The sequence below is a fragment of the Panthera uncia genome, chromosome X (genome assembly GCF_023721935.1).
Source record: "Panthera uncia isolate 11264 chromosome X, Puncia_PCG_1.0, whole genome shotgun sequence".
NCBI lineage: Eukaryota > Metazoa > Chordata > Mammalia > Carnivora > Felidae > Panthera > Panthera uncia.
This window is the reverse complement of record NC_064817.1, coordinates 102,710,182-102,732,268: the sequence shown is the minus strand read 5'-3', so window position 1 is coordinate 102,732,268 and position 22,087 is coordinate 102,710,182. Positions and strand designations below refer to the sequence as shown.

The window sequence follows — 22,087 nt, the reverse complement described above, 5'->3', positions numbered from 1 at the left end:
AAAAGCAGACTAAGACCAAGGAGGCAATAAGCAGGCAAACAAAAAGCCACAAACATCATTTTGCAAGTTTGCTACATATGTTCACCTTTATGACAAACCGCTCAGCCTAATATTATAGTTGACTTGCACCCTTCATGCAGTTGTGTGTGTGGCGGGGAGGCAAGGGGAGGATCTCATGGGGACTGTTCCAAAACTACAGCGAATGTATAACCCCGGGGTTAAATGTTTGCTCTGAATGGACAGCAGCTTGCTTAATCCCCATGCCGATGAGGTAAGCCTTTTTCCTTAGCGTACTTTTTCTGCTCTCCCTCTGGTCCTTGCTCATCCACTTATAGTCTGCCTCTAAGAGAAGATCTCTGTGTTGAATGAAAAAATGTCTCCCAGGAGGAAGAGAATAAAAATAGGTCAGTGATAACTCTCATCGCATATTCCTATTTATTTGGTTTGAAATTCAGTTGAATGTGACAAGTATTTGTTGGTAGCTTCTTTGTTCCCGTACTTGCATTAAGCTCTGGGACATAAAGAAGCATGATGGTAATTGTTAACAGCTGGCATTTACTTAAAGTTTACTATGTGTCAGGTATAGTTCTAAGTACTTTATTTATATTCATGCATTTGATCCACAAAATGACCCTATGTAGTGCTATTATTATCCTCATTTCACAGATAAGGAGACTGAAGTTAATTAAGTCACCCAGCTAGGAGCTGGTAGAACCACAATTCAACCCCAAATGTTCCCACTCCAAAAAAGACAAGGTTCTTGCTCTTATGAAGTCCAGCTGGGGGAGATGAGGTCAACATAGTGAAAAACAGCTAGGAAACAATACAAGGCTCTGGCAATGAGGATGACAGCGGTAGAGAAGAGAGAGATTAGTGCAGCTTAGGATAGGCCTTTCAGAGGAGGCAAGACCTCTCTAAGACCTCTCTCTATCAAATCTACCTTGTGGATTTAGTGTGAGAATTGAATGAGATGGTGCATATAAAGGGCTTAGTGCAATGCCTGGCATATGGTGAATGCTCAGTAAATTGTGATGATGACAATGATGGCATTGATGTCTCTGGGACCTGAAAGATGAGTAGAGCTGGGATATCCAGAGAGGAAGAGGGGTAGTCTTCCAGATGAATTATGAGGAAAGGGGGAGGAAACATTATGTTGAGAAGGGGTGCTAGGAGATTTTCCTTGCCTAACGTCAGTAGGCACCTACTAGCAGAGCTCATTGAGGAGAGAAAAGAATGGATGTTTCAAAGTCAGTCAGCAGCCCAGAAACTTTTCATTGGCTTTGAAGCATGCCAGACCTACCCTCTGTCTGACACTGGGACCCTGCTTCATAAATGGTCCTCATCTTTTCTTCCTCCTCCTTGAGCTCAGGCCTAATGCTAGATGAGTGTTTTTGAAAAGCTCTACATATTCCCAGAGTAAGAGCAACCTATGGTAATTACAAGTCCAGGCTCAGTTGCTTCCCTGACCTTAATAGGTGTGAGCCTTTCATGAGGCACAGAGGAAATGGGGTTTTCAGCAGGCCAAAAGGAGGGACTGGACTTGGTGATAGGAGAAGTCCCTTGAGACTGTCTTCTCTAGGTTATAGGTCCACCAATCAAATAATTGTTGGTTTCCTATTATGTGCAGAACCATATATAAGGAGTTATGGGTAATTCAAGAGAAGAAAAAACATGGTCCCTTCCCTCAAGGTACTGCCGATTTTCTTGTGGAGACCCGATCGACATGCTGGTAACAATTTGAGGTCAATACAGGGTAGGTATAACTAAATGTTCAATTGGCTGCTTTCTTCAGATGCCGCTACCTGGCTGTCCAGCTGTCTCCTGCCATCCCTGTGTTTGCTGCCATGCTCTTCCTTTTCTCCATGGCTACACTGTTGAGGACCAGCTTCAGTGACCCTGGAGTGATCCCTCGGGCCCTACCAGATGAAGCAGCTTTCATAGAAATGGAGATAGGTGAGTTTTCTAACCAGCTGGCAAGATGCTGTGCAGTGGGTGACTTTAATCACTAAGGGAATAGAATCATGTAGTTGCAGATTAAGAATCATTTCTAGCCTTTTCCCTGTAAGAAACTGAATCTGAGATCATGACCACCCTATGAATTTGGTAAGGCAGGTTTAGCAAGATTTGAAAGCCATATGCTTCATACTTTCTTGTGTTGGGTTGCATTTCAGTAGGGGTTTGTTACCAAGGTCCTGCTGCACTGTTCCCAAGAGGATGGCCTTTTTTACTTTTGAAGGGTCATCAACGCATTCGATTTTTTTGATGAAAGCTATAAGCCTTCTTTTCATAAAAAATATTCTTATATGTTTACATATACATATAATTGTGGCTGTAATTTCAGGGACTTGTGGATCTTTTGAAGCACATTCATGGGCCCCACCAAGAATTCCTGATTTAAGGGAATACACAAGATGAGAGGAGACAGCCATGGTGCCAAGAACCATTGAGAATTCTAGGAAGGTAAAGGAAGGAAATGGAAGCAGTTATAGGCTGATTACAGTGTAGTTTTCAGGTCTCTTTGGGACAGAGATAAAGTGATACAACAGCCACGGGCCAGGGTGACTCCACAAATTAAAGCTGAAGATCCCAGGGCTAGAGGGAATATCCTAGGAGCTCATACTGGGAAAGAAGGCTGTGATACCAGTACTAGCAGGGACTGGGAACCCAGCAGACCCAACATCAGTGCCTCCCTAAATTGTTTGCAAGTCCAGTACCCAAGTAGCTTGAGTCAGCATCCAAGCCAGACAGAGTAGAAGAAAGGGACCCGGAAGTTGTGAGACTAAAAGCTATGCCCATGGAGCACCAATATGCTTCTAGATTTTTAGACTGTTTGTTTTTTTATTTTAATATTATTTTATTTAATTAAAAACACACAAATCTATCAGGGTTATAATAGGTATTACATTACATTTATATTTTTTGAGAGAATCTACATTTATATAATATTATCTGCCTATCTAAGAAAATGTTGTGTTTTTATTTTCAGATTGAGTTTTATGCCCTTGGATAAAATGTTTATAGTTTTAAAGCCTAGTTTCTGTATTTCTCATATTGAGTTTATTCCTGATGTTTATATGCATGCTATTATTAACAAAATATTTTCTCCCATTTCCATTTGATGTTTTTTCTTCCAGTTTTATTGAGATATAATTGACACAACATTGTGCAAGCTTAAGGTGTAAAGTATGATGGTTTGATACTCTTAGAGTGGTTTGAAAGCTTTTGTATTTCTTTTGTTTATTTTAGCTGCATTTACCTCTGGCTTCTTGCTGAATTTCTTTTTTTTTAAATTTTTTTAATGTTTATTTATTTTTGAGAGCACGCAAGAGAGACAGAGCATGAGCAGGGGAGAGGCAGAGAGACAGGGAGACACATGTCTGAAGCAGGCTCCAGGCTCTGACTGTCAGCACAGGGTCTGATGTGGGGCTTGAACTCACAGACTGTGAGATCATGACCTGAGCCGAAGCCCAGTACTTAACTGACTGAGCCACCTAGGCGCCCCTGAATTTCTTTTTTAAAAATTCCATCCTGTTTTAGTTGAGCCAAGGGGACATAGGCTTGTGCACGTCTGAACTACTTAGGGATGGGGAGAGGGTGGGTATGGTGGGGAGAAAGAAGAGGCCAGGTGTGTTGGTGCAGCTGGAGTTCAGGGGAGACCTGGTAAAGCTGGGGTAGTTAGGAGGAAGATAGGAGGGAGAGTTGTGTGTGCCATTTTTTCTCCATCTGGATTATTCTTTTATCATCCCATTTCCATTCACATATGGAGAAACTGAAGGTCAAGGCAGTGCCTTGACTTGTCTTTTGCATCTCACAGCAGGTATTAGCAAGGTTAGTTCTGTTTTGCCAGATCACTGGGCCTAGAGCCCAGGTTTGAGCTGTCACATTCTGACCTCCCCTTTTAGCATGTTCTCTGTGTAGAAGATTGCATTCTTGAGTTCATACATATGTTTATGTTAGCAAGTTTTGGTCAACACTACATTCAGCCCTATGCTGGGTGTGCTGTGCATGAGGGCTGGGGGATGGGCAGCAGGCAACACTGTGATTTCCTTGTATCATAGTGCCTCATGGGGAGGACAAACCATGAACTGTATCTCACAGGTGCCCTCATGTAAAGCACACGCAAAGGAATATTAAGGTGGCATGCTGGTACTTTTATCATTCTCTAATGAATAGCTATCATCCTTTTAAGACTTGTGACACACTGTTATTGTTTGATTTCACAGCATCTACCCCACTCTTCAAAAAAAGGAAAAAAATTCCATATGGTAGATATTTTTAAAATCAAAGTGAATTGAAAAATTATTCTGTTTTTAGAATTATCCTGCACATCTAGGGGGCAACAAGACAGGCATTCTCATACGCTACAGATGGATGGGCATGCAAATTGATACAATCTGCCTGGGAAGCATTTTGGCAATAAGCAGTATGGGTTTTAAGGGTTCATACCCTTTGACTCGGTAATTCCACTTCGCTTAGAGTTTAGCTAAAGGAAATAATCAGAGAGTTATACAAATTACTACAGAAGGATTTTTAGCTCAGCATTTTTTCCTTTGTCCTTTTCTTTTTTAAAAATTTATTTTCAGAGAAAAAGAGAGCGAGAGAGCATACATGCAGAGAAGGGGCGGGGGGGGGGGGGAAGAGAAATCCTAAGCAGGTTCTGCGCTGTCAGCACAGTCAGACATGGGGCTCAATCTTACAACTGTGAGACCATGACCTGAGCCGAAATTTTAAGCCCAAACTTTTTTTCTTTTTAATATGGGCCTAGTTATTTTAATGCCAGCAACTTCATATTTACTACTCAGATTTCAACATGCTTTTCTTTTTTATCTTTCTGTTTTAGAAGTTAATTTTAACACACATATATATTCTTGGGGAAGGGAGGTGGGAACTGGGATTGGAGTGGTGATCAAAGAGGATTTAAGCTTTATCTGTGATATTTTAGGTTTTTGCATGCAACATCACTTAAATAGTAAAAACTCAGAGGCCACTTAAATGTGCCACTATATGGAATGGTCAAATAAATTACAGGATGTGCATATGATGGAATATTATTATATTGCCAATATTCATCTTTTTGGAAGAGAATTTAACAACCATGGAAAAACATTCACCATATAATGTTAAGTGAAAAATATAGGGTACAAAATCATATCTATATCTCAAATTTTTAAAAATCATGAATGTTTATTTATCTGTTAAGGAAATATACCAAAATGCATGGGTATCCTTGAGTTGAGAGACTGTCAGTGATTTTTATTTTTTCTTAAATGTATTTTCTGTTTTTTCCAAGCCTTTTACAATAAGCACACATTACTCTTATTTTTAAAAGGTTTTTCTGATTCTAAGTATTACCACTCTCTTTTCATGCATATATTTTATTTTTGCAAGATAATATATTTTTATGCATGTTGCTTTTTAGCTTACATTTTCATTTTGCAATACATTGTGAATATTGTCCTGTGTCTTCATTCACTTGTCTACATCATTTTAGATGGTTGCATAATGTTCCATCCTGTGCATGTATCATAATTTACTTAACCAACCTCCTATTGTGACACTGAGGTTATTTTCACATTTTCACTATTAAAAGGGACTCTGTGACAAATAATCCTTCCACCAACATCTTTTGTATATCTCTTTGTAATTTTGTTAAGTTCCTAGAAATAGAATTGATGGATCAAAAAATATAGACCTTTAAAGTTTTGGGAGCCACTGCTTTATTGCTTACCAGTAATATATAAAAATACCTTCTCCCCATCCTTGTCAACATTGGGTATTCTTATTCTTTTTAATATTTGTTAATATAGTAGGTAGAAACAGTATCTGTGTTGGTTTTTTTTTTATGTCTTTGATTGTTAGTGAATTTGGGTATTTTCATTATATGTATATATTAATGTTTATTATTATATATAATATATAATATATAATATATATATTATATATAATATATATGGAATATATAATATATATTATATATAATATATGGAATATACAATATATATATTATATATAATATATATGGAATATATAATATATATATTATATATAATATATATGGAATATATAATATATATATTATATATAATATATATGGAATATATAATATATATATTATATATAATATATATGGAATATATAATATATATATTATATATATATTAATGTTTATTTTTGAGACTGAGAGAGAGAGCGAGCAGGAGAGGGGCGCTCTGGAGAGAGAACAAGCAGGAGAGAGAGAGGGAGAGGGAGACACAGAATCCAAAGCAGGTCCAGGCTCTGAACTGTCAGCACAGAGCCTGACGTGGGGCTTGAACTCATGAACCATGAGATCAAGACCTGAGCGGAAGTCAGATACTTAACCAACTGAGCCACCCAGGTGCCCCTCATTTCATATATTTTTTAGCCATTTCTATTTCTTTTATGAATGCTTTTCTTTGTAATCTGCAAAAAACAAAACAAAACAAAACTTGAAGAAACCCTTTTTCACATGTGCACAAAAGAATTGCATGGCATTCAGTGGAATTTGGGGGGACACTGTGATGTTGAAAGTGTCCTCTGGAATGCTAGTCTGTAGAAAACAGTGGGCCCTAGGGCACTATTGAGTACTCCCATTGCTTTTCGAGAAGTGGTGGGACTTTTGGACTCAAATAATGGCTAGCTAGCAGTGATAGTAACTGTCTTTACTGATCTCCAGAGGCTACCAATGGTGCAGTGCCCCAGGGCCAGCGACCACCTCCTCGTATCAAGAATTTTCAGATAAACAACCAGATTGTGAAGCTGAAATACTGTTATACGTGCAAGATCTTCCGGCCACCCCGGGCCTCCCATTGCAGCATCTGTGACAACTGTGTGGGTGAGTAAAACCAAAGGGGCTTTGTCTGGGGAAAAGGCTGAGTTGGAGAGGGTCAGGGTTATTTTTCTAGGGAAAAATCAATAGGGGTGGGAAGACAGATTTACATAGGAAATAAGCTAGATTTAGTTAGGAAACTTTAGATAGGAAGCAAGCTTCTGAACAAGTGAAAAAGCAACTGTACTTGTGTAGATCAAATCTTATTTTAAATATCCTCTGGTCTAAAATTTACTAAAAAAAAACTTTTTGGTAAATGGGGAAGTAAACTTTACCTGTTTTTAAGATCTGCATTTTTCTTGACTGGATTTGTTTCAAGTGGAACCCATCTTATGTAGGGGGAAGAAAACCCTAGTCCACTGGAGGGCAACTTTGGGGAAAGAAGGGATATATAAGTACTGTTCCCAAGAAGAAGAAAGTTGCTAAGATTTATTGAGATACTACTATATAGGAGGCACTGTGCTAAGCGCTTTCCCTTTCTCTCATTTAAAACTTGTAAAACCCCATGAGGTATTATCCCCTTTTCACAGATGAGGAAATAGGTGAAGCACCTTTGTGCAGGTTCGTGTAATTAATGTAAGATGAAACTGGAACAGGTCTGATCCTAAAACTCATTTTAACTTTCTCTGCTAATGCTGCAAGGGTGGCAGGTGTGCATAATACATGGGTCTGTGCTTCTATCTGCATATATGTGGCTTAGTTGTAAGCATTGCCTCATGTGTGCTGTACCCTGAGAAAGATCAGAAACAGGCGGTAAACATATCCATCAATAGACATATATGTGCAACTCTTTATACATATATATATATATATATATATACATATATATATACATACTTCTTCTGCGTATACCGAAAATATATATATATATATATATATATATGTAATAAGCGTACTTCTAGCATTCTTTATATATGCCATGGAACATGCCTGACTGAGTACATTGCTTTCTTCTTATTAGCCAATTCTTTAGGCAAAGGTTGGGAAGATATATCTTACTTTATATGGTAAAAATCTGTGTGTAGATAGGATTTTTATAAATTAAAACTCATTTTAAATTAGCCAGGAAACTTGATATTTCAAGAAGGTCAGATGTGAGGGTTTTGATAAATAATTCCCTCTCCTTATTAATATTCTTAAATATAAAGAACTCATACAAATTGCTTTAAAAAAAAGAAGCAGTAACATTCCAGTAGAAATATGGACAGTTTATGAAACAGGAAATGCAATTAACTAGTTAACAAGAAAAAAATTCATCCATACTAAAAATAAAAAAAATAAAAATTAAAACGATCTTTTAAAATCTAGAATATTAGCAAGGAAAACCTGATAATGCTTAGTCCTACCCTGGTAAGAGTGTAAATTGGAACAAAGTTTTTGGAAGACAACCTAGTGAGATTCTTAAAAGCCTTATTAAAACATGTATACCCTTTGATGCTAGTGATTCCTTTTCTAGAGACCTGTCCTAAGAAAATAATCAGGGATGTGGTAAAAGGTTTAGGTATGGAAATATTTATCTCAGGATTATTATAGTGATTAAAAATTCAATAAATGTAATTGTCCACCAGTAGGTAAGCAGTCAAATAAATTGTGGGACATTTATGCAATAGACTTATGGAAAAAGCTCATATCAGAAAGCTAAATGAAATAAAAAAAGAAATAAGCTACATTTATAGTATGATCTCAGTTGCACATTTGAAAAAATATAAGTATATGTAAAGATATATGCAAGGAAATACACCAGAATGCTTAGGCTTATAGTTTATTATCTATAGGTTGTGGAATTTTGAGTGATGCTGTTTTCCTTCATTTTCTTTTTTATTTTTTTCAAGTTTTCTATGATGAGAGTATATTAATTATATTATCAGAAAAAGTATAATTTAAAATGTAGTGAAAATAAATCTGTATAAATCTACAGTTTCCAATATTTTTATGGCAAGTTTGCTTAAAGTGAGGCTATATCTGTAATTCTTGATTCAGGTATTACCCTAACCACTTGGGTGTGTCTTCTCTACATCTTCTTTTTCTCTTCTGAAAAGATACATTGTAGCCCTTTAGTCAGGAGATGTACCATTCTTACTACTTGTGTGTGTCTTCTCTACAACTTTTTCTTTTCTGAAAAGATATATTGTAGCCCTTTAATCAGGAGGTGTACCATTCTTTTTAATTTTTATTTATTTACTTTTTTTAACATTTATTTATTATTGAGAGACAGAGAGACACAGAGCATGAGCGGGGGAGGGATAGAGAGAGGGGGAGGGGTAGAGAGAGGGAGAGACACAGAATCTGAACTAGGCTACAGGCTCTGAGCTGTTAGCACAGAGCCCGACACGGGGCTCAAACTCATAAACTGTGAGATCATGACCCGAGCCAAAGTCAGTTGCTTAACCAACTGAGCCACCCAGGTGCCCCAGGAGGTGTACCATTCTTGAAGTCTTTATTTTGACCCGTGCATAGCTTATTGCTTTTTAAAAATGATGTATTTTATTCTTTGTGTGTTTTTCATTAAAATAATCCATGTTCATTGTACAAAATATGGGGAGTACAGAAAGTATAAATAAAACTTAATCCCAAATTTACTCTCCATTTTGCTGTATCTCCTTCCAGTACCACTTATTTAGATCTTATACAGATCACACATGATAGAGTTTTTAATCCTGCCTTTGTCACTTAACATTATATCCTGAGTATTTTTCCAGATCTTTAATAAATGTGTTTTGAATATATTATTTTAATGACTGCATAATCCATCATATGGCTACATTCTAGTTTATTTTAAAAATTTTCAATATTCTAGTTTATTTAAGCAGTTTCCTATAATTAAGTATTATTTACTATTCCATTTTATTCATTATTATTGCACTGCAATCAAAATGATTAAATTTCAGGATGTGGAGAAATTAGAACCTTCATACAATGCTGGTGGGAATATGAAATGACATAGCCACTGTGAAAAACAGCTTGGCAGTTCCTCAAAAAGTTAAACATAGAATTAAAATTATCATATGACCCAACAATTCCACCCCTTGTGTGTGTGTGTGTATGTGTGTGTGTGTGTGTGTGTGTGTGTGTGTGTGTGTGTGTGTACATATATATACATACCTAAATTAGCCTGCTCAGGCTACCATAGCAAAATACAACAGACTGGGTAGCTTAAACAACAGAAATTTATTTTTTCACAGGCAGGATTGATTTCTGGTGAGGTCTCTCTGTCTGGCTTGCAGGTGGGCCACCTTCTTGCTGTGTTCATGTGACCTTTTTCTATGTTCATGCACTCCTGGTGTCTCATCTTCTTATAAGGATACCAATCTTACAGGATTAGGGCCCTACGCTTATGACATTTAACCTTAGTTACCTCCTTAGAAGCCGTGTTTCTAAATACAGTCACATTGGGGGTTAGGGCTTCAACATATGAATTTTGGGGAGACACAATTCTGTCCATATCAATACCAAAAAGAGTTGAAAATAGAGACTCAAACATTTTTGTACATCAGTGAGCATGACAGCATTGTTTACAGAAGCCAAAGGTTGGAAACAACCCAAGTGTCCATCAATAGATGAATGGATAAACAAAATGTGGTATATCCATACAATGGAATATTATTCAGCCATAATGAGGAAGGAAGTGCTGATACATACTACAGTGTGGGTGAATCTTGAAAACATGCTAAGTGAAAGAAGCTAGACAGAGAAAGCCAAATATTGTATGATTCCACTAATATGAAATATGTAGAATAGACATAGAGATAGAAAGATTAGAAGTTACCAGGGACTGGGGGAAGGGGAAAACAGAGAATTACTCTTTAATGCGTACAGAGTTTCTTTTTGGGGGTGATGAAAATATTTGGAAATAGGTAGTGGTGATGGTTGCACAACATCGTGAATGTAGTAATTGCCACTAAGTTGTACACTTAGAATGAATAAATTGGCAAAATGCATGCTTTATATTTTACCACAATAAAAAATACTAGTAAAAAATTGCTAAACTTAAATTTCTGTGCATATCTCTATTTCCTTAAGAGAAATTACTAAAAATGAATTTATTTTGCCAAAGCGGTGTTAGCCTTATTAAGGCTGTTGACACATACTGCCAAATTGCTTTTCAGAAAGTTTCAATTTATACTCCCACAAAGAGTATATTAGTGTCCATTCCATGCTATTCTCACCAGCACTGGATGTTATTTTTATATTCTTATTTCAATAGGCAAAAATTGTCTTATTGTTGTATTAGTATTGCACTGAATCATTAGTGAATCTGAAAACATTTAAATATATGTTTATGTGGTATTTGTTAACTGTCTCTTTTTGCCCTTTGACTATTTTCTTAAAGGAGTATTTGTATTTTGTTATTGATTTGTAAGGACTTCTCATATACTAACGTACAAATTTACATACATTCCCATTGGTTTTTTTTCCTGTTTAAAGATTCTTTATAGTATTTTTAACATATATAAAATGCATATTAAGGTTTATGGAGTCAAATATATTTTTCTTTATCATCTGTGTTTTCTTCCATTACTTTTATGCTAAAAACGTCCTGCTCTACAGGGGATAAATGTTCATTTATTCTTTATAGTTATTTTATGGTTGTACTCTGTTTTTACATGTAATTCTAATTCATCTGGAATTAATATTGATTAATTGTATGAGGAGAAAAAAAATCTAACGTTATTTTCCACCAAGTAGCCAATTGTGTCAGTTATTTATAGAATAATACTTCCTTTCACCACTGTTTTTGTAGAACTGCCTTTATTAGACAGTAAATTCTTAAATATTCTAGAGACTTTCTGGGTACTTTCCATTCCATTGAGCTATGCCACATCATTTTAAGTGTTGTAGTTTTATCATTTTTAAATTTTTTTAATGTTTATTTACTTTTGAGAGAGAGAGACAGACGGACAGACAGAAGAATGCGAGCGGGGAGGAACAGAGAGAGAGGGAGACACAGAATTCGAAGCAGGCTCCAAGCTCTGAGCTGTCAGCACATAGACCGACGTGGGGCTTGAACTCATGAGCTGTGAAATCGTGACCTGAGCCAAAGTCGGACGCTTAACTGACTGAGCCACCTAGTTTTATCATTTAAAAAAAAATAACTAGAGGTTAAGAAAAACCACACTACTCATTTTTTAAAACTTTCCTTGGGTATTTTCACTTACTTATTCTTCCTGAACTTAGTAAGTCCACCAAAGGCTTTTCTTTGGAAAAGCAAAGTCTCTTGTCAACTAGCAGTGAGGCATTGAGGCACTGATCCCTCAGTGCGTTAGTTTCTCCAACTGTAAAATGAGGAAAAGAATATCTTATTTTGCTCAACTTCCAGGGTGATTGTGGGGAGCAAATGAGATGACTATGAAAACATAGTGAAAAAGTGAAAAATAGAAACCAGTGTTTTTTATAGTTGAAATCAGCAGTGACACTGGGGGTCTCTAAATTAGGTATTATGTAGATGTCGTGTGTGCTTTGTTTGGGCGGCTTTGGCACTGGACTCTCTCTTTCTCCCACAGAGCGCTTCGACCATCACTGCCCCTGGGTGGGGAATTGTGTTGGAAAGAGGAACTACCGCTACTTCTACCTCTTTATCCTGTCTCTCTCCCTCCTCACGATCTATGTCTTCGCCTTCAACATCGTCTATGTGGCTCTCAGTGAGTATGCAAGGCAGTGTGTGTTGTTGGAATAGGGGTGAGGAGTGGGAGAAGACTTAAGGACAGCTGAGGGAAGTTGGGTTTCCTGGTGGGACTTTACTATTGCAAAGGCACCCTAGGACCTGGTAGAAATGAGCACTGCTCTTGAGCGGAGCTCCAAAACTCAGCTCACATCCATCTGTATTTACTGAGTGTGTTGGCCTTCTCATTGGCCCTCTGCTGAAGGTTGAGGCTGTGATTATGGCCTGTACCCAGACTAGTGGACATTTCTGAGGCTGTCTCAAAGACTGAGGATGTATGTTGGCTCTGCATCCTTTCTTCTTCTGCCTTGTAAGACCTACCCTGTGCCAGGTGATAGAAGGGATTATACCAGCAAAATACCTTTTAGTTGCTCATGGTCTACTTTGGGAGATAGAAAATACATACCCACATGTGTGCGCACGCGCACACACACACACACACACACACACACGCACACACACACACACAACTACCAAGTAACCCTAAAGGCAGATGGGATGTGGAGTTAAAGGGGGCATCTCTTGATCAAGAGATGAGTTCTCAGCTAGATTTTGAATAAGGGAGAGATACGGGTTAATCAGGAGAGAGGATTTTTCTTGGATATTTCTGATTTCTTTCAGCTATGAATGAATATTCCCCATCTGTGCTCATAGTTGGAGGCTAGGGAAAAGGGAGAGGAGTGGGAAGCTTGGCTTCTATCAGACTCTCTAGTCCAGTGCCAGGTCCTGCATTGAAAATGTAAACTCTTTAGTGAGGAGACTACCAGTTTGTAGGTGAGAGTCCCTTGTCCGAGTGAGGGCTTAATCTCTTGCCAGCTTGTAACAAGGGATAGGGAGGGAGGAAAATGAGTGGGTACTAGTGTAAGTGTGCATTTTTTACTAAAGTTATTGATTTTTCTTTCCACTTGTCCTCCCAATTTAACAGAATCCTTGAAAATTGGCTTCCTGGAGACGTTGAAAGAAACTCCTGGAACATATCCTCCCCTGGCAGTATGTCCCTGTGACGCCCTCTTAAACTAGTTTCAAGTAGGCTTTCTCTCTGCAGTTCTCCCACCATCTCGTTTTTCAGATGTCAGAGAGTGCCAAAGTCTAAAATAAAAAAAAATGTAGTCTTAGTGGTAGCAACCAGAATGGAAGATGGCCAGGGCTTAAAAGGAGGTCCTTCTCTCACCCCTTTCTCCACTGCCTCCCTCCTAAGTCCTTCTGATCATAGTCTCAGCCCTGCCTCCTCTAGTGGGCTGTCTTTGCTTCAGTATACCTCTTATGTCACTTGATGGAAGTCCTACCTTTTTGTTACAGCTAAGGCTTATTTTGTATAGCAGTTGCATTTCTGAAAAGGAGATTCAGATGGGATTTCTAGAAGTCACATTCTGTTTTTCCCACCAATTTTTCATTACAAAGTTTATTTTTTGATGGATTTTCCATTGGCAGTGATGGCCAACATTGTTTAGCTTTGATGAAATGTCCTCTTCAAAGAGCTAATGATAAATAAATGAACACTTAAATACACAAGAATTGTTAGAGAGCTACTTGTAGTGAATACACAGGGGTCCTTTGCCTTTCGTATATCCAGTGAGTTTAGAATTCATCTGTTATTATATACAGATACTTGGCCATTTGTGATATATGTTCTGAGAGGTAAAGATGGTGTGATTGGTGCCATGAGTATGGGCTGAGGCATTGAGTCCCCTGGTGTAGCTGCTTCAACATTCCTTAACATCACCTCACTGTTCTAGAAGTGCTCATTTGCTTCTTCACACTCTGGTCCGTCGTGGGACTGACTGGATTTCACACTTTCCTCGTGGCTCTCAACCAGACAACCAATGAAGATGTGAGTCAACTTTCCCTTGTCCTTATCACATATTCTCCTCTCCAAAGCCTATTCTGTCATTACCTGCTATACCTGCCAGAGAACTGAGTCTCCAGGGCTTGGGAGGTTGAGGCAAATGGCAACCTGGTGTGGGAGACTGTTAAATTCACTGTGTGGAGGAGAAAGCAGACTGCTTTGGCTGGCACTGAGTACCTATGTAGAATTGGGAAGAAGAGGTTCAGTGGTTGAGCGGGTACACTGTCTTCAGCTGTTCATAGATCCTTAAAGGCTAGTTAGTGCCTCTGGATTTGGAATGGAGAGGCACAGTTGCACTGACTAAATCCCTGCTTTTTAAAAATTACCAATTAATCCATGTTTATTATAGAAAATCGGAAAATACAGATGAGTAAACAATAGCAAATAGGTTACAACTTTACCTCCTAGATGTCACCATTAGTTTCTTTTCAGTTTTTATTTAAATTCACCATTGTTAATGGTATGATTTGTAGTCTTTCAGACCTGTTCCTGTGTTTGTTTATATGAATATATATATTGTATTTTTTAATTTAATTATTTATTTGGGGTGGGGGAAGAGAGAGAGGGACAGAGGATCCAAAGTGGGCTCTGTGTTGACAATGAAGAGCCTGATGTGGGGCTTGAACTCACTGAGATCACGATCTGAGCTGAAGTTGGATGCTTAACCTACTGAGCCACCAGGCACCCCTATATTTTGTATTTTAAAATTTTTTTAATGTTTTTTAAAAAATTTATTTCTGAAAGAGAGAGAGAGAGCGCAAGTGGGGGAAGCGCAGAGAAAGAGAGGGAGACACAGAATCCGAAGCAGGCTCTAGGCTTTGAGCTGTCAGCACAGAGTCCGATGTGGGCCTCGAACCCATGAACCGTGAGATCATGACCTGAGCCAAAGTCAGTTGCTCAACAAACTGAGCCACCCTGCCGCCCTTATATTTTGTATTTTTAGTGGAAAATAATACATATTATTCAGCTTCTGATTTTTCACTCTATTGTGAACATTTTTCTATGGCTATGCAGGTATTTGTTTTTCTTGTTGTGGCAAAATGTATGTAATACAAAATGTACTATCTTAGCCATTTTTAAATGTAGAATTTAATAGTATCAAGTACATTCACGTTGTTGTGCCACCATCGCCACCATCCATCCCCAGAACGTTTTCATCCTTTCATGCTGCATTTCTTCAACGTAAATTTTAATACAAGCCTTGGCTTTTATCTTGCAGATCAAAGGCTCATGGACAGGGAAGAATCGTGTCCAGAATCCCTATAGCCATGGCAACATTGTGAAGAACTGCTGTGAAGTGCTGTGTGGCCCCTTGCCCCCCAGGTACTTAGAGGACTAGAAAATCCTGGGACTCTTGGGACAAGCAATTCAACCTGATCCTATTACCTGGTCTGATGCATTCTTCTGAATGTGGCCTTTTCATGTCAGATAGGTCTTCCCAGGGATTATCCTTTGGTGCTATATCTACATGGACCACAGACCACAGGCTAGTTGTTTTGAAGGGACGACCTTTCATTCTTATTTCATCTGTTTGTTCCTTGGTTAATGTGGTGTTCCCTGGTTTGTGGAATGAAAAAAGAACGGAAGACAGGAGGCATGTGCTAGGATAATGCTAGATTGCTAAAGGACAGGTTTATGTTTTCCAGTATACACAGCAAGGTTCAGTGGGGTGGGTGGGTGGAGGGGGGAATACAAAGTGCTTTATTAACTGTCCTCTCTCCTTCAGTGTGCTGGATCGAAGGGGTATTTTGCCACTGGAGGAAAGTGGAAGTCGACCTCCCAGTACTCAAGAGACCAGTAGCAGCCTTTTGCCACAGAGCCCAGTAAGTATTCCTGACTTAACGGCTGAGTCAGTGATAGAAGGTGTAGGCTAAATTTACACCTTTGAGATACAATTAGGCAATTCCATGTCCAGTGGCTCCAGCTTCTGTCTCTGCTTTTCCACTGACATTGTCTTCAAATCTTTGTGCCCTCAAGGTGGATTTAGTTTCTTTGACATTCTGTGCCAGTCACTGTGCTGGGTGCTAGGGATATGCCAGTGAACAAGGCAAAGATGTCTCTGCTCTCAAGGAGCTCATTGTCTAGTAGAGATGAGAGACAAGAAAACAGGCCATTGCTCAATGTTGTGAAAAGTGCCTTGAGGAAGGAAGCATAAAATGCTATCAGAGCAAAGATAGGGGTCAGGGCAGCGGGTTAGAGTTAATGGAGTGGTTAACTTGGTAGGAAGGGCTTCCTCCCTAGAATATGTAGATGTTGTGGAAAACCTCCCAGCTGTCTTGTTTAGGATATACATTATAAAATATGTTCCCAAAAAGGTATTATTTGAACTTTCTTTTTGTATAATTGCTTTATTGAGCTATAATTCACATACTGTAAAATCTCTATTTAAAATGTATAGTTCACTGGTTTGTAGTATATTCACAGAGTTGTGCAATCATCCCAGCAATCAATTTTAAAACATTTCCTTACTCCTCACCAAACGTCTACACCCATCAGCAGTCACTCTCTCTTTCCTCCTAGTTCCCCCAGCCCCATCCCTAGGCAACTATTAATCTACTTTCATTGCTATATATTTGCTTCTTCTGTATATTCCATATAAATGGAATCATATAATGTGTGGCTTCTTTCATTTGACATATTTTCAAGATTCATCCATGTCATAGCATGTAGCAATACTTCATTATGTTATATGGCTGAATAATATTCCATTATATGGATAATACCACATTTTATTTATACATTCATTGATAGCCATTTGGGTTGTTTCCACCTTTTGGTTATCATGAATAATGCAATGATGAACATTCATGTACAAGTTTTTGCATAGACACATGTGTATTTATTTTGGCTATATATCCAGGAGTGAAATCACTGGGTCATATAACTCTATGTTTAACCTTTTGAGTACCTGCTGGACTGTTTTCCAAACTGGCAGCACCATTTTACATCCCCACCAGTAGTGTATGAGGGTTCCAGTTTTTCCACATTCTTGGCAACACTTGTCATTATTATCTGGCATTCTGGTTCTAGCCATCGTAGTAGGTGTGAAGTGGTATCTCACTGTAGTTATGATTTGCATTTCCCTAATGCTGCCGAGCATCTTTTCATGAGCTTATTGGCCATTTGTTATTTTCTTTGGAGAAGTATCTATTCAGATTCTTTGTCAATTTTTAAATTGGGCAATTTGAATTTTTTTTGTTGTTGTTGAGTTCTAAGAGTTCTTTATTCTCTATGTTAGTCCCTTATCAGATATATGATTTCCAAATATTTTCTCCCATTCTGTGGGCTGTCTTTTTACCTACTTGATGATGTCCTTTGAAGCACAAAAAGTTTAAATTTTGATGTAGTCCATTTTATCTTTTTTTTGTTTGTTTGTTTCTTGGGCTTTTGGTGTCAGTAGATATGTAAGAAACCATTGTCTAATCCAGGGTCATGAAGGCTTATGCCTGTTTTTCCTAAAAGTTTTATAGTTTTAGCTCTTATTTAGATCTTTGATCCATTTTAAGTTAACTTACAAATTCTTTCTTTTGCATGTGGATATCTCTGCACCCTTTTAAAAACATTTTTTAAATTTTTATTATTTATTTTTTTAGAGAGAGAGAGAGAATGAGCAGCAGAGGGGCAGAACAGGGAGGGATCTTAAGCAGGCTCCGCACTCAGCGCAGAGCCTGATGTAGAGCTTGATCCCATGACCCTGAGATCATGACCTGAACCAAAATCAAGAGTTGGATGATCAACTGACTGAGCCACCCAGACACCCCTCAGCACCCTTTGTTGAAAAGACTGCTTTTTCTCCATTGAATTCTCTTGGCACCCTTGTGAAAAATCAATTGACTGTAAATGTAAGAGTTTGTTTCTAGACTCTCAATCCTATTTCATCGATCAATATATCTGTTCTTATGTCAGTATCACACTGTCTTGGGTACTGTAGTGTTGTAGTAAGTTTTGAATTTAGGAAGTGTGAGTCATTCAATTTATTCTTTATTCAATTGGTTTGGCTGTTCTGGGTCCCTTGAATTTCCATATACATCTTAGGATCAGCTTGTCAGTTTGCAAAAAGCCACCTTCTTTAAAAAGAAGTTTTAATGTTTATTTATTTATTCTGAAAGAGAGATAGAGAGAACAGGGGAGGGGCAGAGAGAGAGGGAGACAGAATCCCAAGCAGGCTCCGAACAGAGCCCGATGAAGGGCTCAAATTCACAAACTGAGAGATCATGACCTGAGCCAAAATCAAGAGTCGGATGGATGCTTAACTGACTGAGCCACCCAGGTACCTCTAGAAGCCAGGTGGAATTTTGATGGGGATTGCATTGAATCTATAGATCAATTTTTGGAATATTGTCTTCCTAACAAGATAAAGTCTTCCAAACTGTTAACATGGGATGTCTTCATTTGTTTAGATCTTCTTTAATTTCTTTCAACAATATTTTGTAGTTTTCAGAGTAGAAGGTTTTTTTAAAAAAAGTTTATTTATTTATTTTGAGAACAAGAGAGGGAGAGTGCAAACTTATGAGCGGGGGAGGGGCAGAGAGAGACTCCCAAGCAGGCTCTGCACTGTCAGCCCTGAACCCAAATCACTCACTTGTGAACTCATGAAACTGTGAGATCATGACCTGAGCCAAAAATCAAGAGTCGGACACTTAACCAATTGAGCCACCCAGGGACCCCTAAGGTTTTTCTTTAAGTTTTATTTAAGTAATTTCTACACCCAACATGGGGCTCGAACTCATGACGCTAAGATCAGGAGTCACATGCTCCTCTGACTGAGCCAGCCAGGCACCTCCAGAATATAAGTTTTATACTTCTTTTGTTACATTTATTCATAAGTATTTTATTCTTTTTGATGTTATTGTAGGTGAAATTATTTTCCTAATTTCATTTTTGGAATGTACATTGGCACTCTATAGAAATTCAGTTGATTTTTGTATATTGATCTTGTGTCTTGAAACCTTGCTGGACTTGTTTATTGTAATAGATTTTTAGTAGATTTGAACTTTCTTTTCAAATAGAATCCTACTTTTAAGTGAATGATTTTTTGTAAAGTAGATCATTGTTCTCTACTTTGCCTTTCCTAAATTTTGAATTTTCTTTTTTTGAAAATACAGCAAACTCTTGTTTATAAATTGTTATCATCATTTTGAATATCATTTTTCTGATGAATATGATCTTAAATCGTAACAATCTAGGTTAGTAGCTCTAAGTTGAATGTAGGGAAGGGTAGTATTTTAGAATCACTCAGGGGGCATTTTCCTACCACATATACCATCTGAAGATTTTGCCACCCCACCCTATTTGGTTTAGAATCACTGTTCTATTGAGCTGTATGTTAGGGCGAAGAAAAAAAAAAGATTGAGAACCACTGAATCAGGCCTATGTTAGACAAGTATGTTATAGCATTCTGTTATGAAGGGGGGGTGTCTGCATAATTATTTGTGGTCCCTTTTATTATTATCATGAATAATAATGGAAACATCTATCCCCTCAGACAGTGAAGACTAGAACTTAACTTCAGATGCATTTTGCTGAGAAGACAATAGTTTAGTCTTGGTTCTGAGTTTGGTGTGGGTGGCTGCATATCTGTAGCATCAGTGTGGTTGATGGGTTGAGAGGAAGAGTTCAGTGTCTATGGATTATCTCCATTTGGATGTTGAGGGCGAGCCTTGTATTGAATTTGATATGTTTTTCTTCTCAGGCCCCAACAGAACATCTGAGCCCAAATGAGATGCCGGAGGACACCAGCACTCCTGAAGAGATGCCACCCCCAGAGCCCCCAGAGCCACCACAGGAGGTGACTGAAGCTGAGAAGTAGCCTATCTATGGAAGAGACTTTTGTTTGTGTTTAATTAGGGCTGTGAGAGATTTAAGGGGAGAAGATATAAACCTGAGACAGAGAGCAAGTGAGCTGTCCCCGTTACTATTTTTCTTTGGTCTTTATTCACACAATTGCACACTGGCATTTTCTTGCTGCAAGCTTTTTGTTTTTAATTTCTGGACTCAAGACAGTTGCAGAAGATGTCAGTCACCTCTGGTAACTGGACAAATGGGTCTCTTGGACCCCAGCACTGGCTTTCCATGGCCTCAGCCATGGAGTCTCCTTGGACTCCCTTCTCTTTCCTCCAGGTCCCAGCTCTCCTGCTTGGGGTCAGTGGTCCAATTCTGGGGATAAAGGGTCTTGAGACTGGCTCAAATCCTCTCAAACTGCTGCATGCCATGAGTCCAGAGGCAGTCATAGAGAACTCTGGCCAGGGAATCCTAAAGGGATTCTTGGGGCTTTCAGAAGTGAAGAGGGTGGAGGGTGGGGTTGGAGGATTCTCCTGGCTACAAAGTGCCAACATTGCCAGCAAATCCTTTCAGGAATGGGGCAGGTACCTTCCACTTGTATTTATTCATGTAGTTTCTCCTTTGTCCCCTGCCCACTTTCTAACACCCAAACCCCACCCGTTTCCAGTTAGATATATGTAAGTAGTTGCAGTAGAGACAACGATTCACATTTCTTGTAGACTACCGGAACCTTTTTAATACCTGTGCCATTCTTAGTAAGAATTTATGAGATGCCAATGGCATGGCCCTTCGCACTCTTTGTCTCATCTCTCCTCCTTTCTCATTAGCTCCTTTTGTTTTCCTTTTGACTCTTGCTCCCACTAGGAGCAGGAATGGCAGTAATAAAAGTGTGCACTTTGGTGGTTCCTTTTCCTCAGAGGAAGCCTGAGTGCTCACTTAAACACTACCCCCTCAGACTCCTTGTGTGAGGCCTGTAGAGGCCCTGAATGCACAAATGGGGAAACCAAGGCACAGAGAGGCTCTCCTCTCCTCTCCTCTCCTCTCCCCTATGTCCCCTCAAAAAAGAAAAAAAAAAAAAGAATAACCAGTACTTCCATTAGGCCTCGGCTGAGTGAGGAGGGAAAGCCCAGCACTGCTGCCCTCCCGGGTAAACCCACTCCAAGGCCTTGGCCCACCTCGGGCTTGGTAACCACACGGGGGCTTCCTCCAAGCCCCACTCTTCCAGCACTTCCACCGGCAGAGTCCCAGAGCCGCTTCACCCTGGGGGTGGGCTGTGGCCCCCAGTCAGCTCTGCTCAGGATCTGCTCTATTTCAGGGAAGAAGATTTATGTATTATATGTGGCTATATTTCCTAGAGCACCTGTGTTTTTCTCTTTCTAAGCCAGGGTCCTGTCTGGATGACTTACGGGGAGGGGTGGGGGGAGTGTAAACCAGAACTTTTAATCTATTTGAAGGTGATTAAACTGTGTCTAATGCAAACTGCCTGCCTCCTCCTTCCCCTTTCCATTTCAAGAACCACCATGAGGGTGTGAATGTCTTTGTGGGTGGGGGTTGGGGGTGGGGGTTGAAGGGGTTGCTTGTTACTACCCATACTTCCATTTTCTACGGGGTCCTTGGGTTGGAGAGATAGCTCCCAAACTCTCCACTGATCTATACTACATTCTGGGCCGATGTTTACCTTATGCTGGGCTATGAAGAAAGGGCTTTCAAGGCAATATACAGTGTTAGCAAGATTGGGAGGGTTGGAGGGGATTGTATTTACTCAAGAGAACACACTTTATTAGAATATTGTTTTTATGCAGAGGGATGCTGTTAATTGCAAATGAGTCTTAGTTATTAAAGCAGGCTCATCAAGGCCCCCTCTTGGAAATATTTTGTTAGTGATCTTTTACAAGCGATGGTATATATTTCTTTTTAAATGGTCTAAAGTCAAGACTCCTTACCAATACCTATC

At 38.9% G+C, this 22,087-nt stretch overlaps 1 protein-coding gene across 1 annotated transcript in view; it reads left to right on the top strand.

Annotated features, from left to right (window-relative positions):
• ZDHHC9 (zinc finger DHHC-type palmitoyltransferase 9) overlaps window positions 1–21,612 on the top strand; it is a 30,134-nt gene extending 8,522 nt beyond the window's left edge. The window contains exons 2-9 of the mRNA XM_049644269.1: window positions 1,793–1,953; window positions 6,695–6,853; window positions 12,349–12,486; window positions 13,432–13,480; window positions 14,235–14,337; window positions 15,572–15,675; window positions 16,079–16,175; window positions 20,045–21,612. Coding sequence (XP_049500226.1) covers window positions 1,793–1,953; window positions 6,695–6,853; window positions 12,349–12,486; window positions 13,432–13,480; window positions 14,235–14,337; window positions 15,572–15,675; window positions 16,079–16,175; window positions 20,045–20,161 — 928 coding nt within the window. The 3' untranslated portion in view covers window positions 20,162–21,612. The remainder of the gene's footprint in view (window positions 1–1,792; window positions 1,954–6,694; window positions 6,854–12,348; window positions 12,487–13,431; window positions 13,481–14,234; window positions 14,338–15,571; window positions 15,676–16,078; window positions 16,176–20,044) is intronic.
• Window positions 21,613–22,087: the final 475 nt, after the last annotated feature.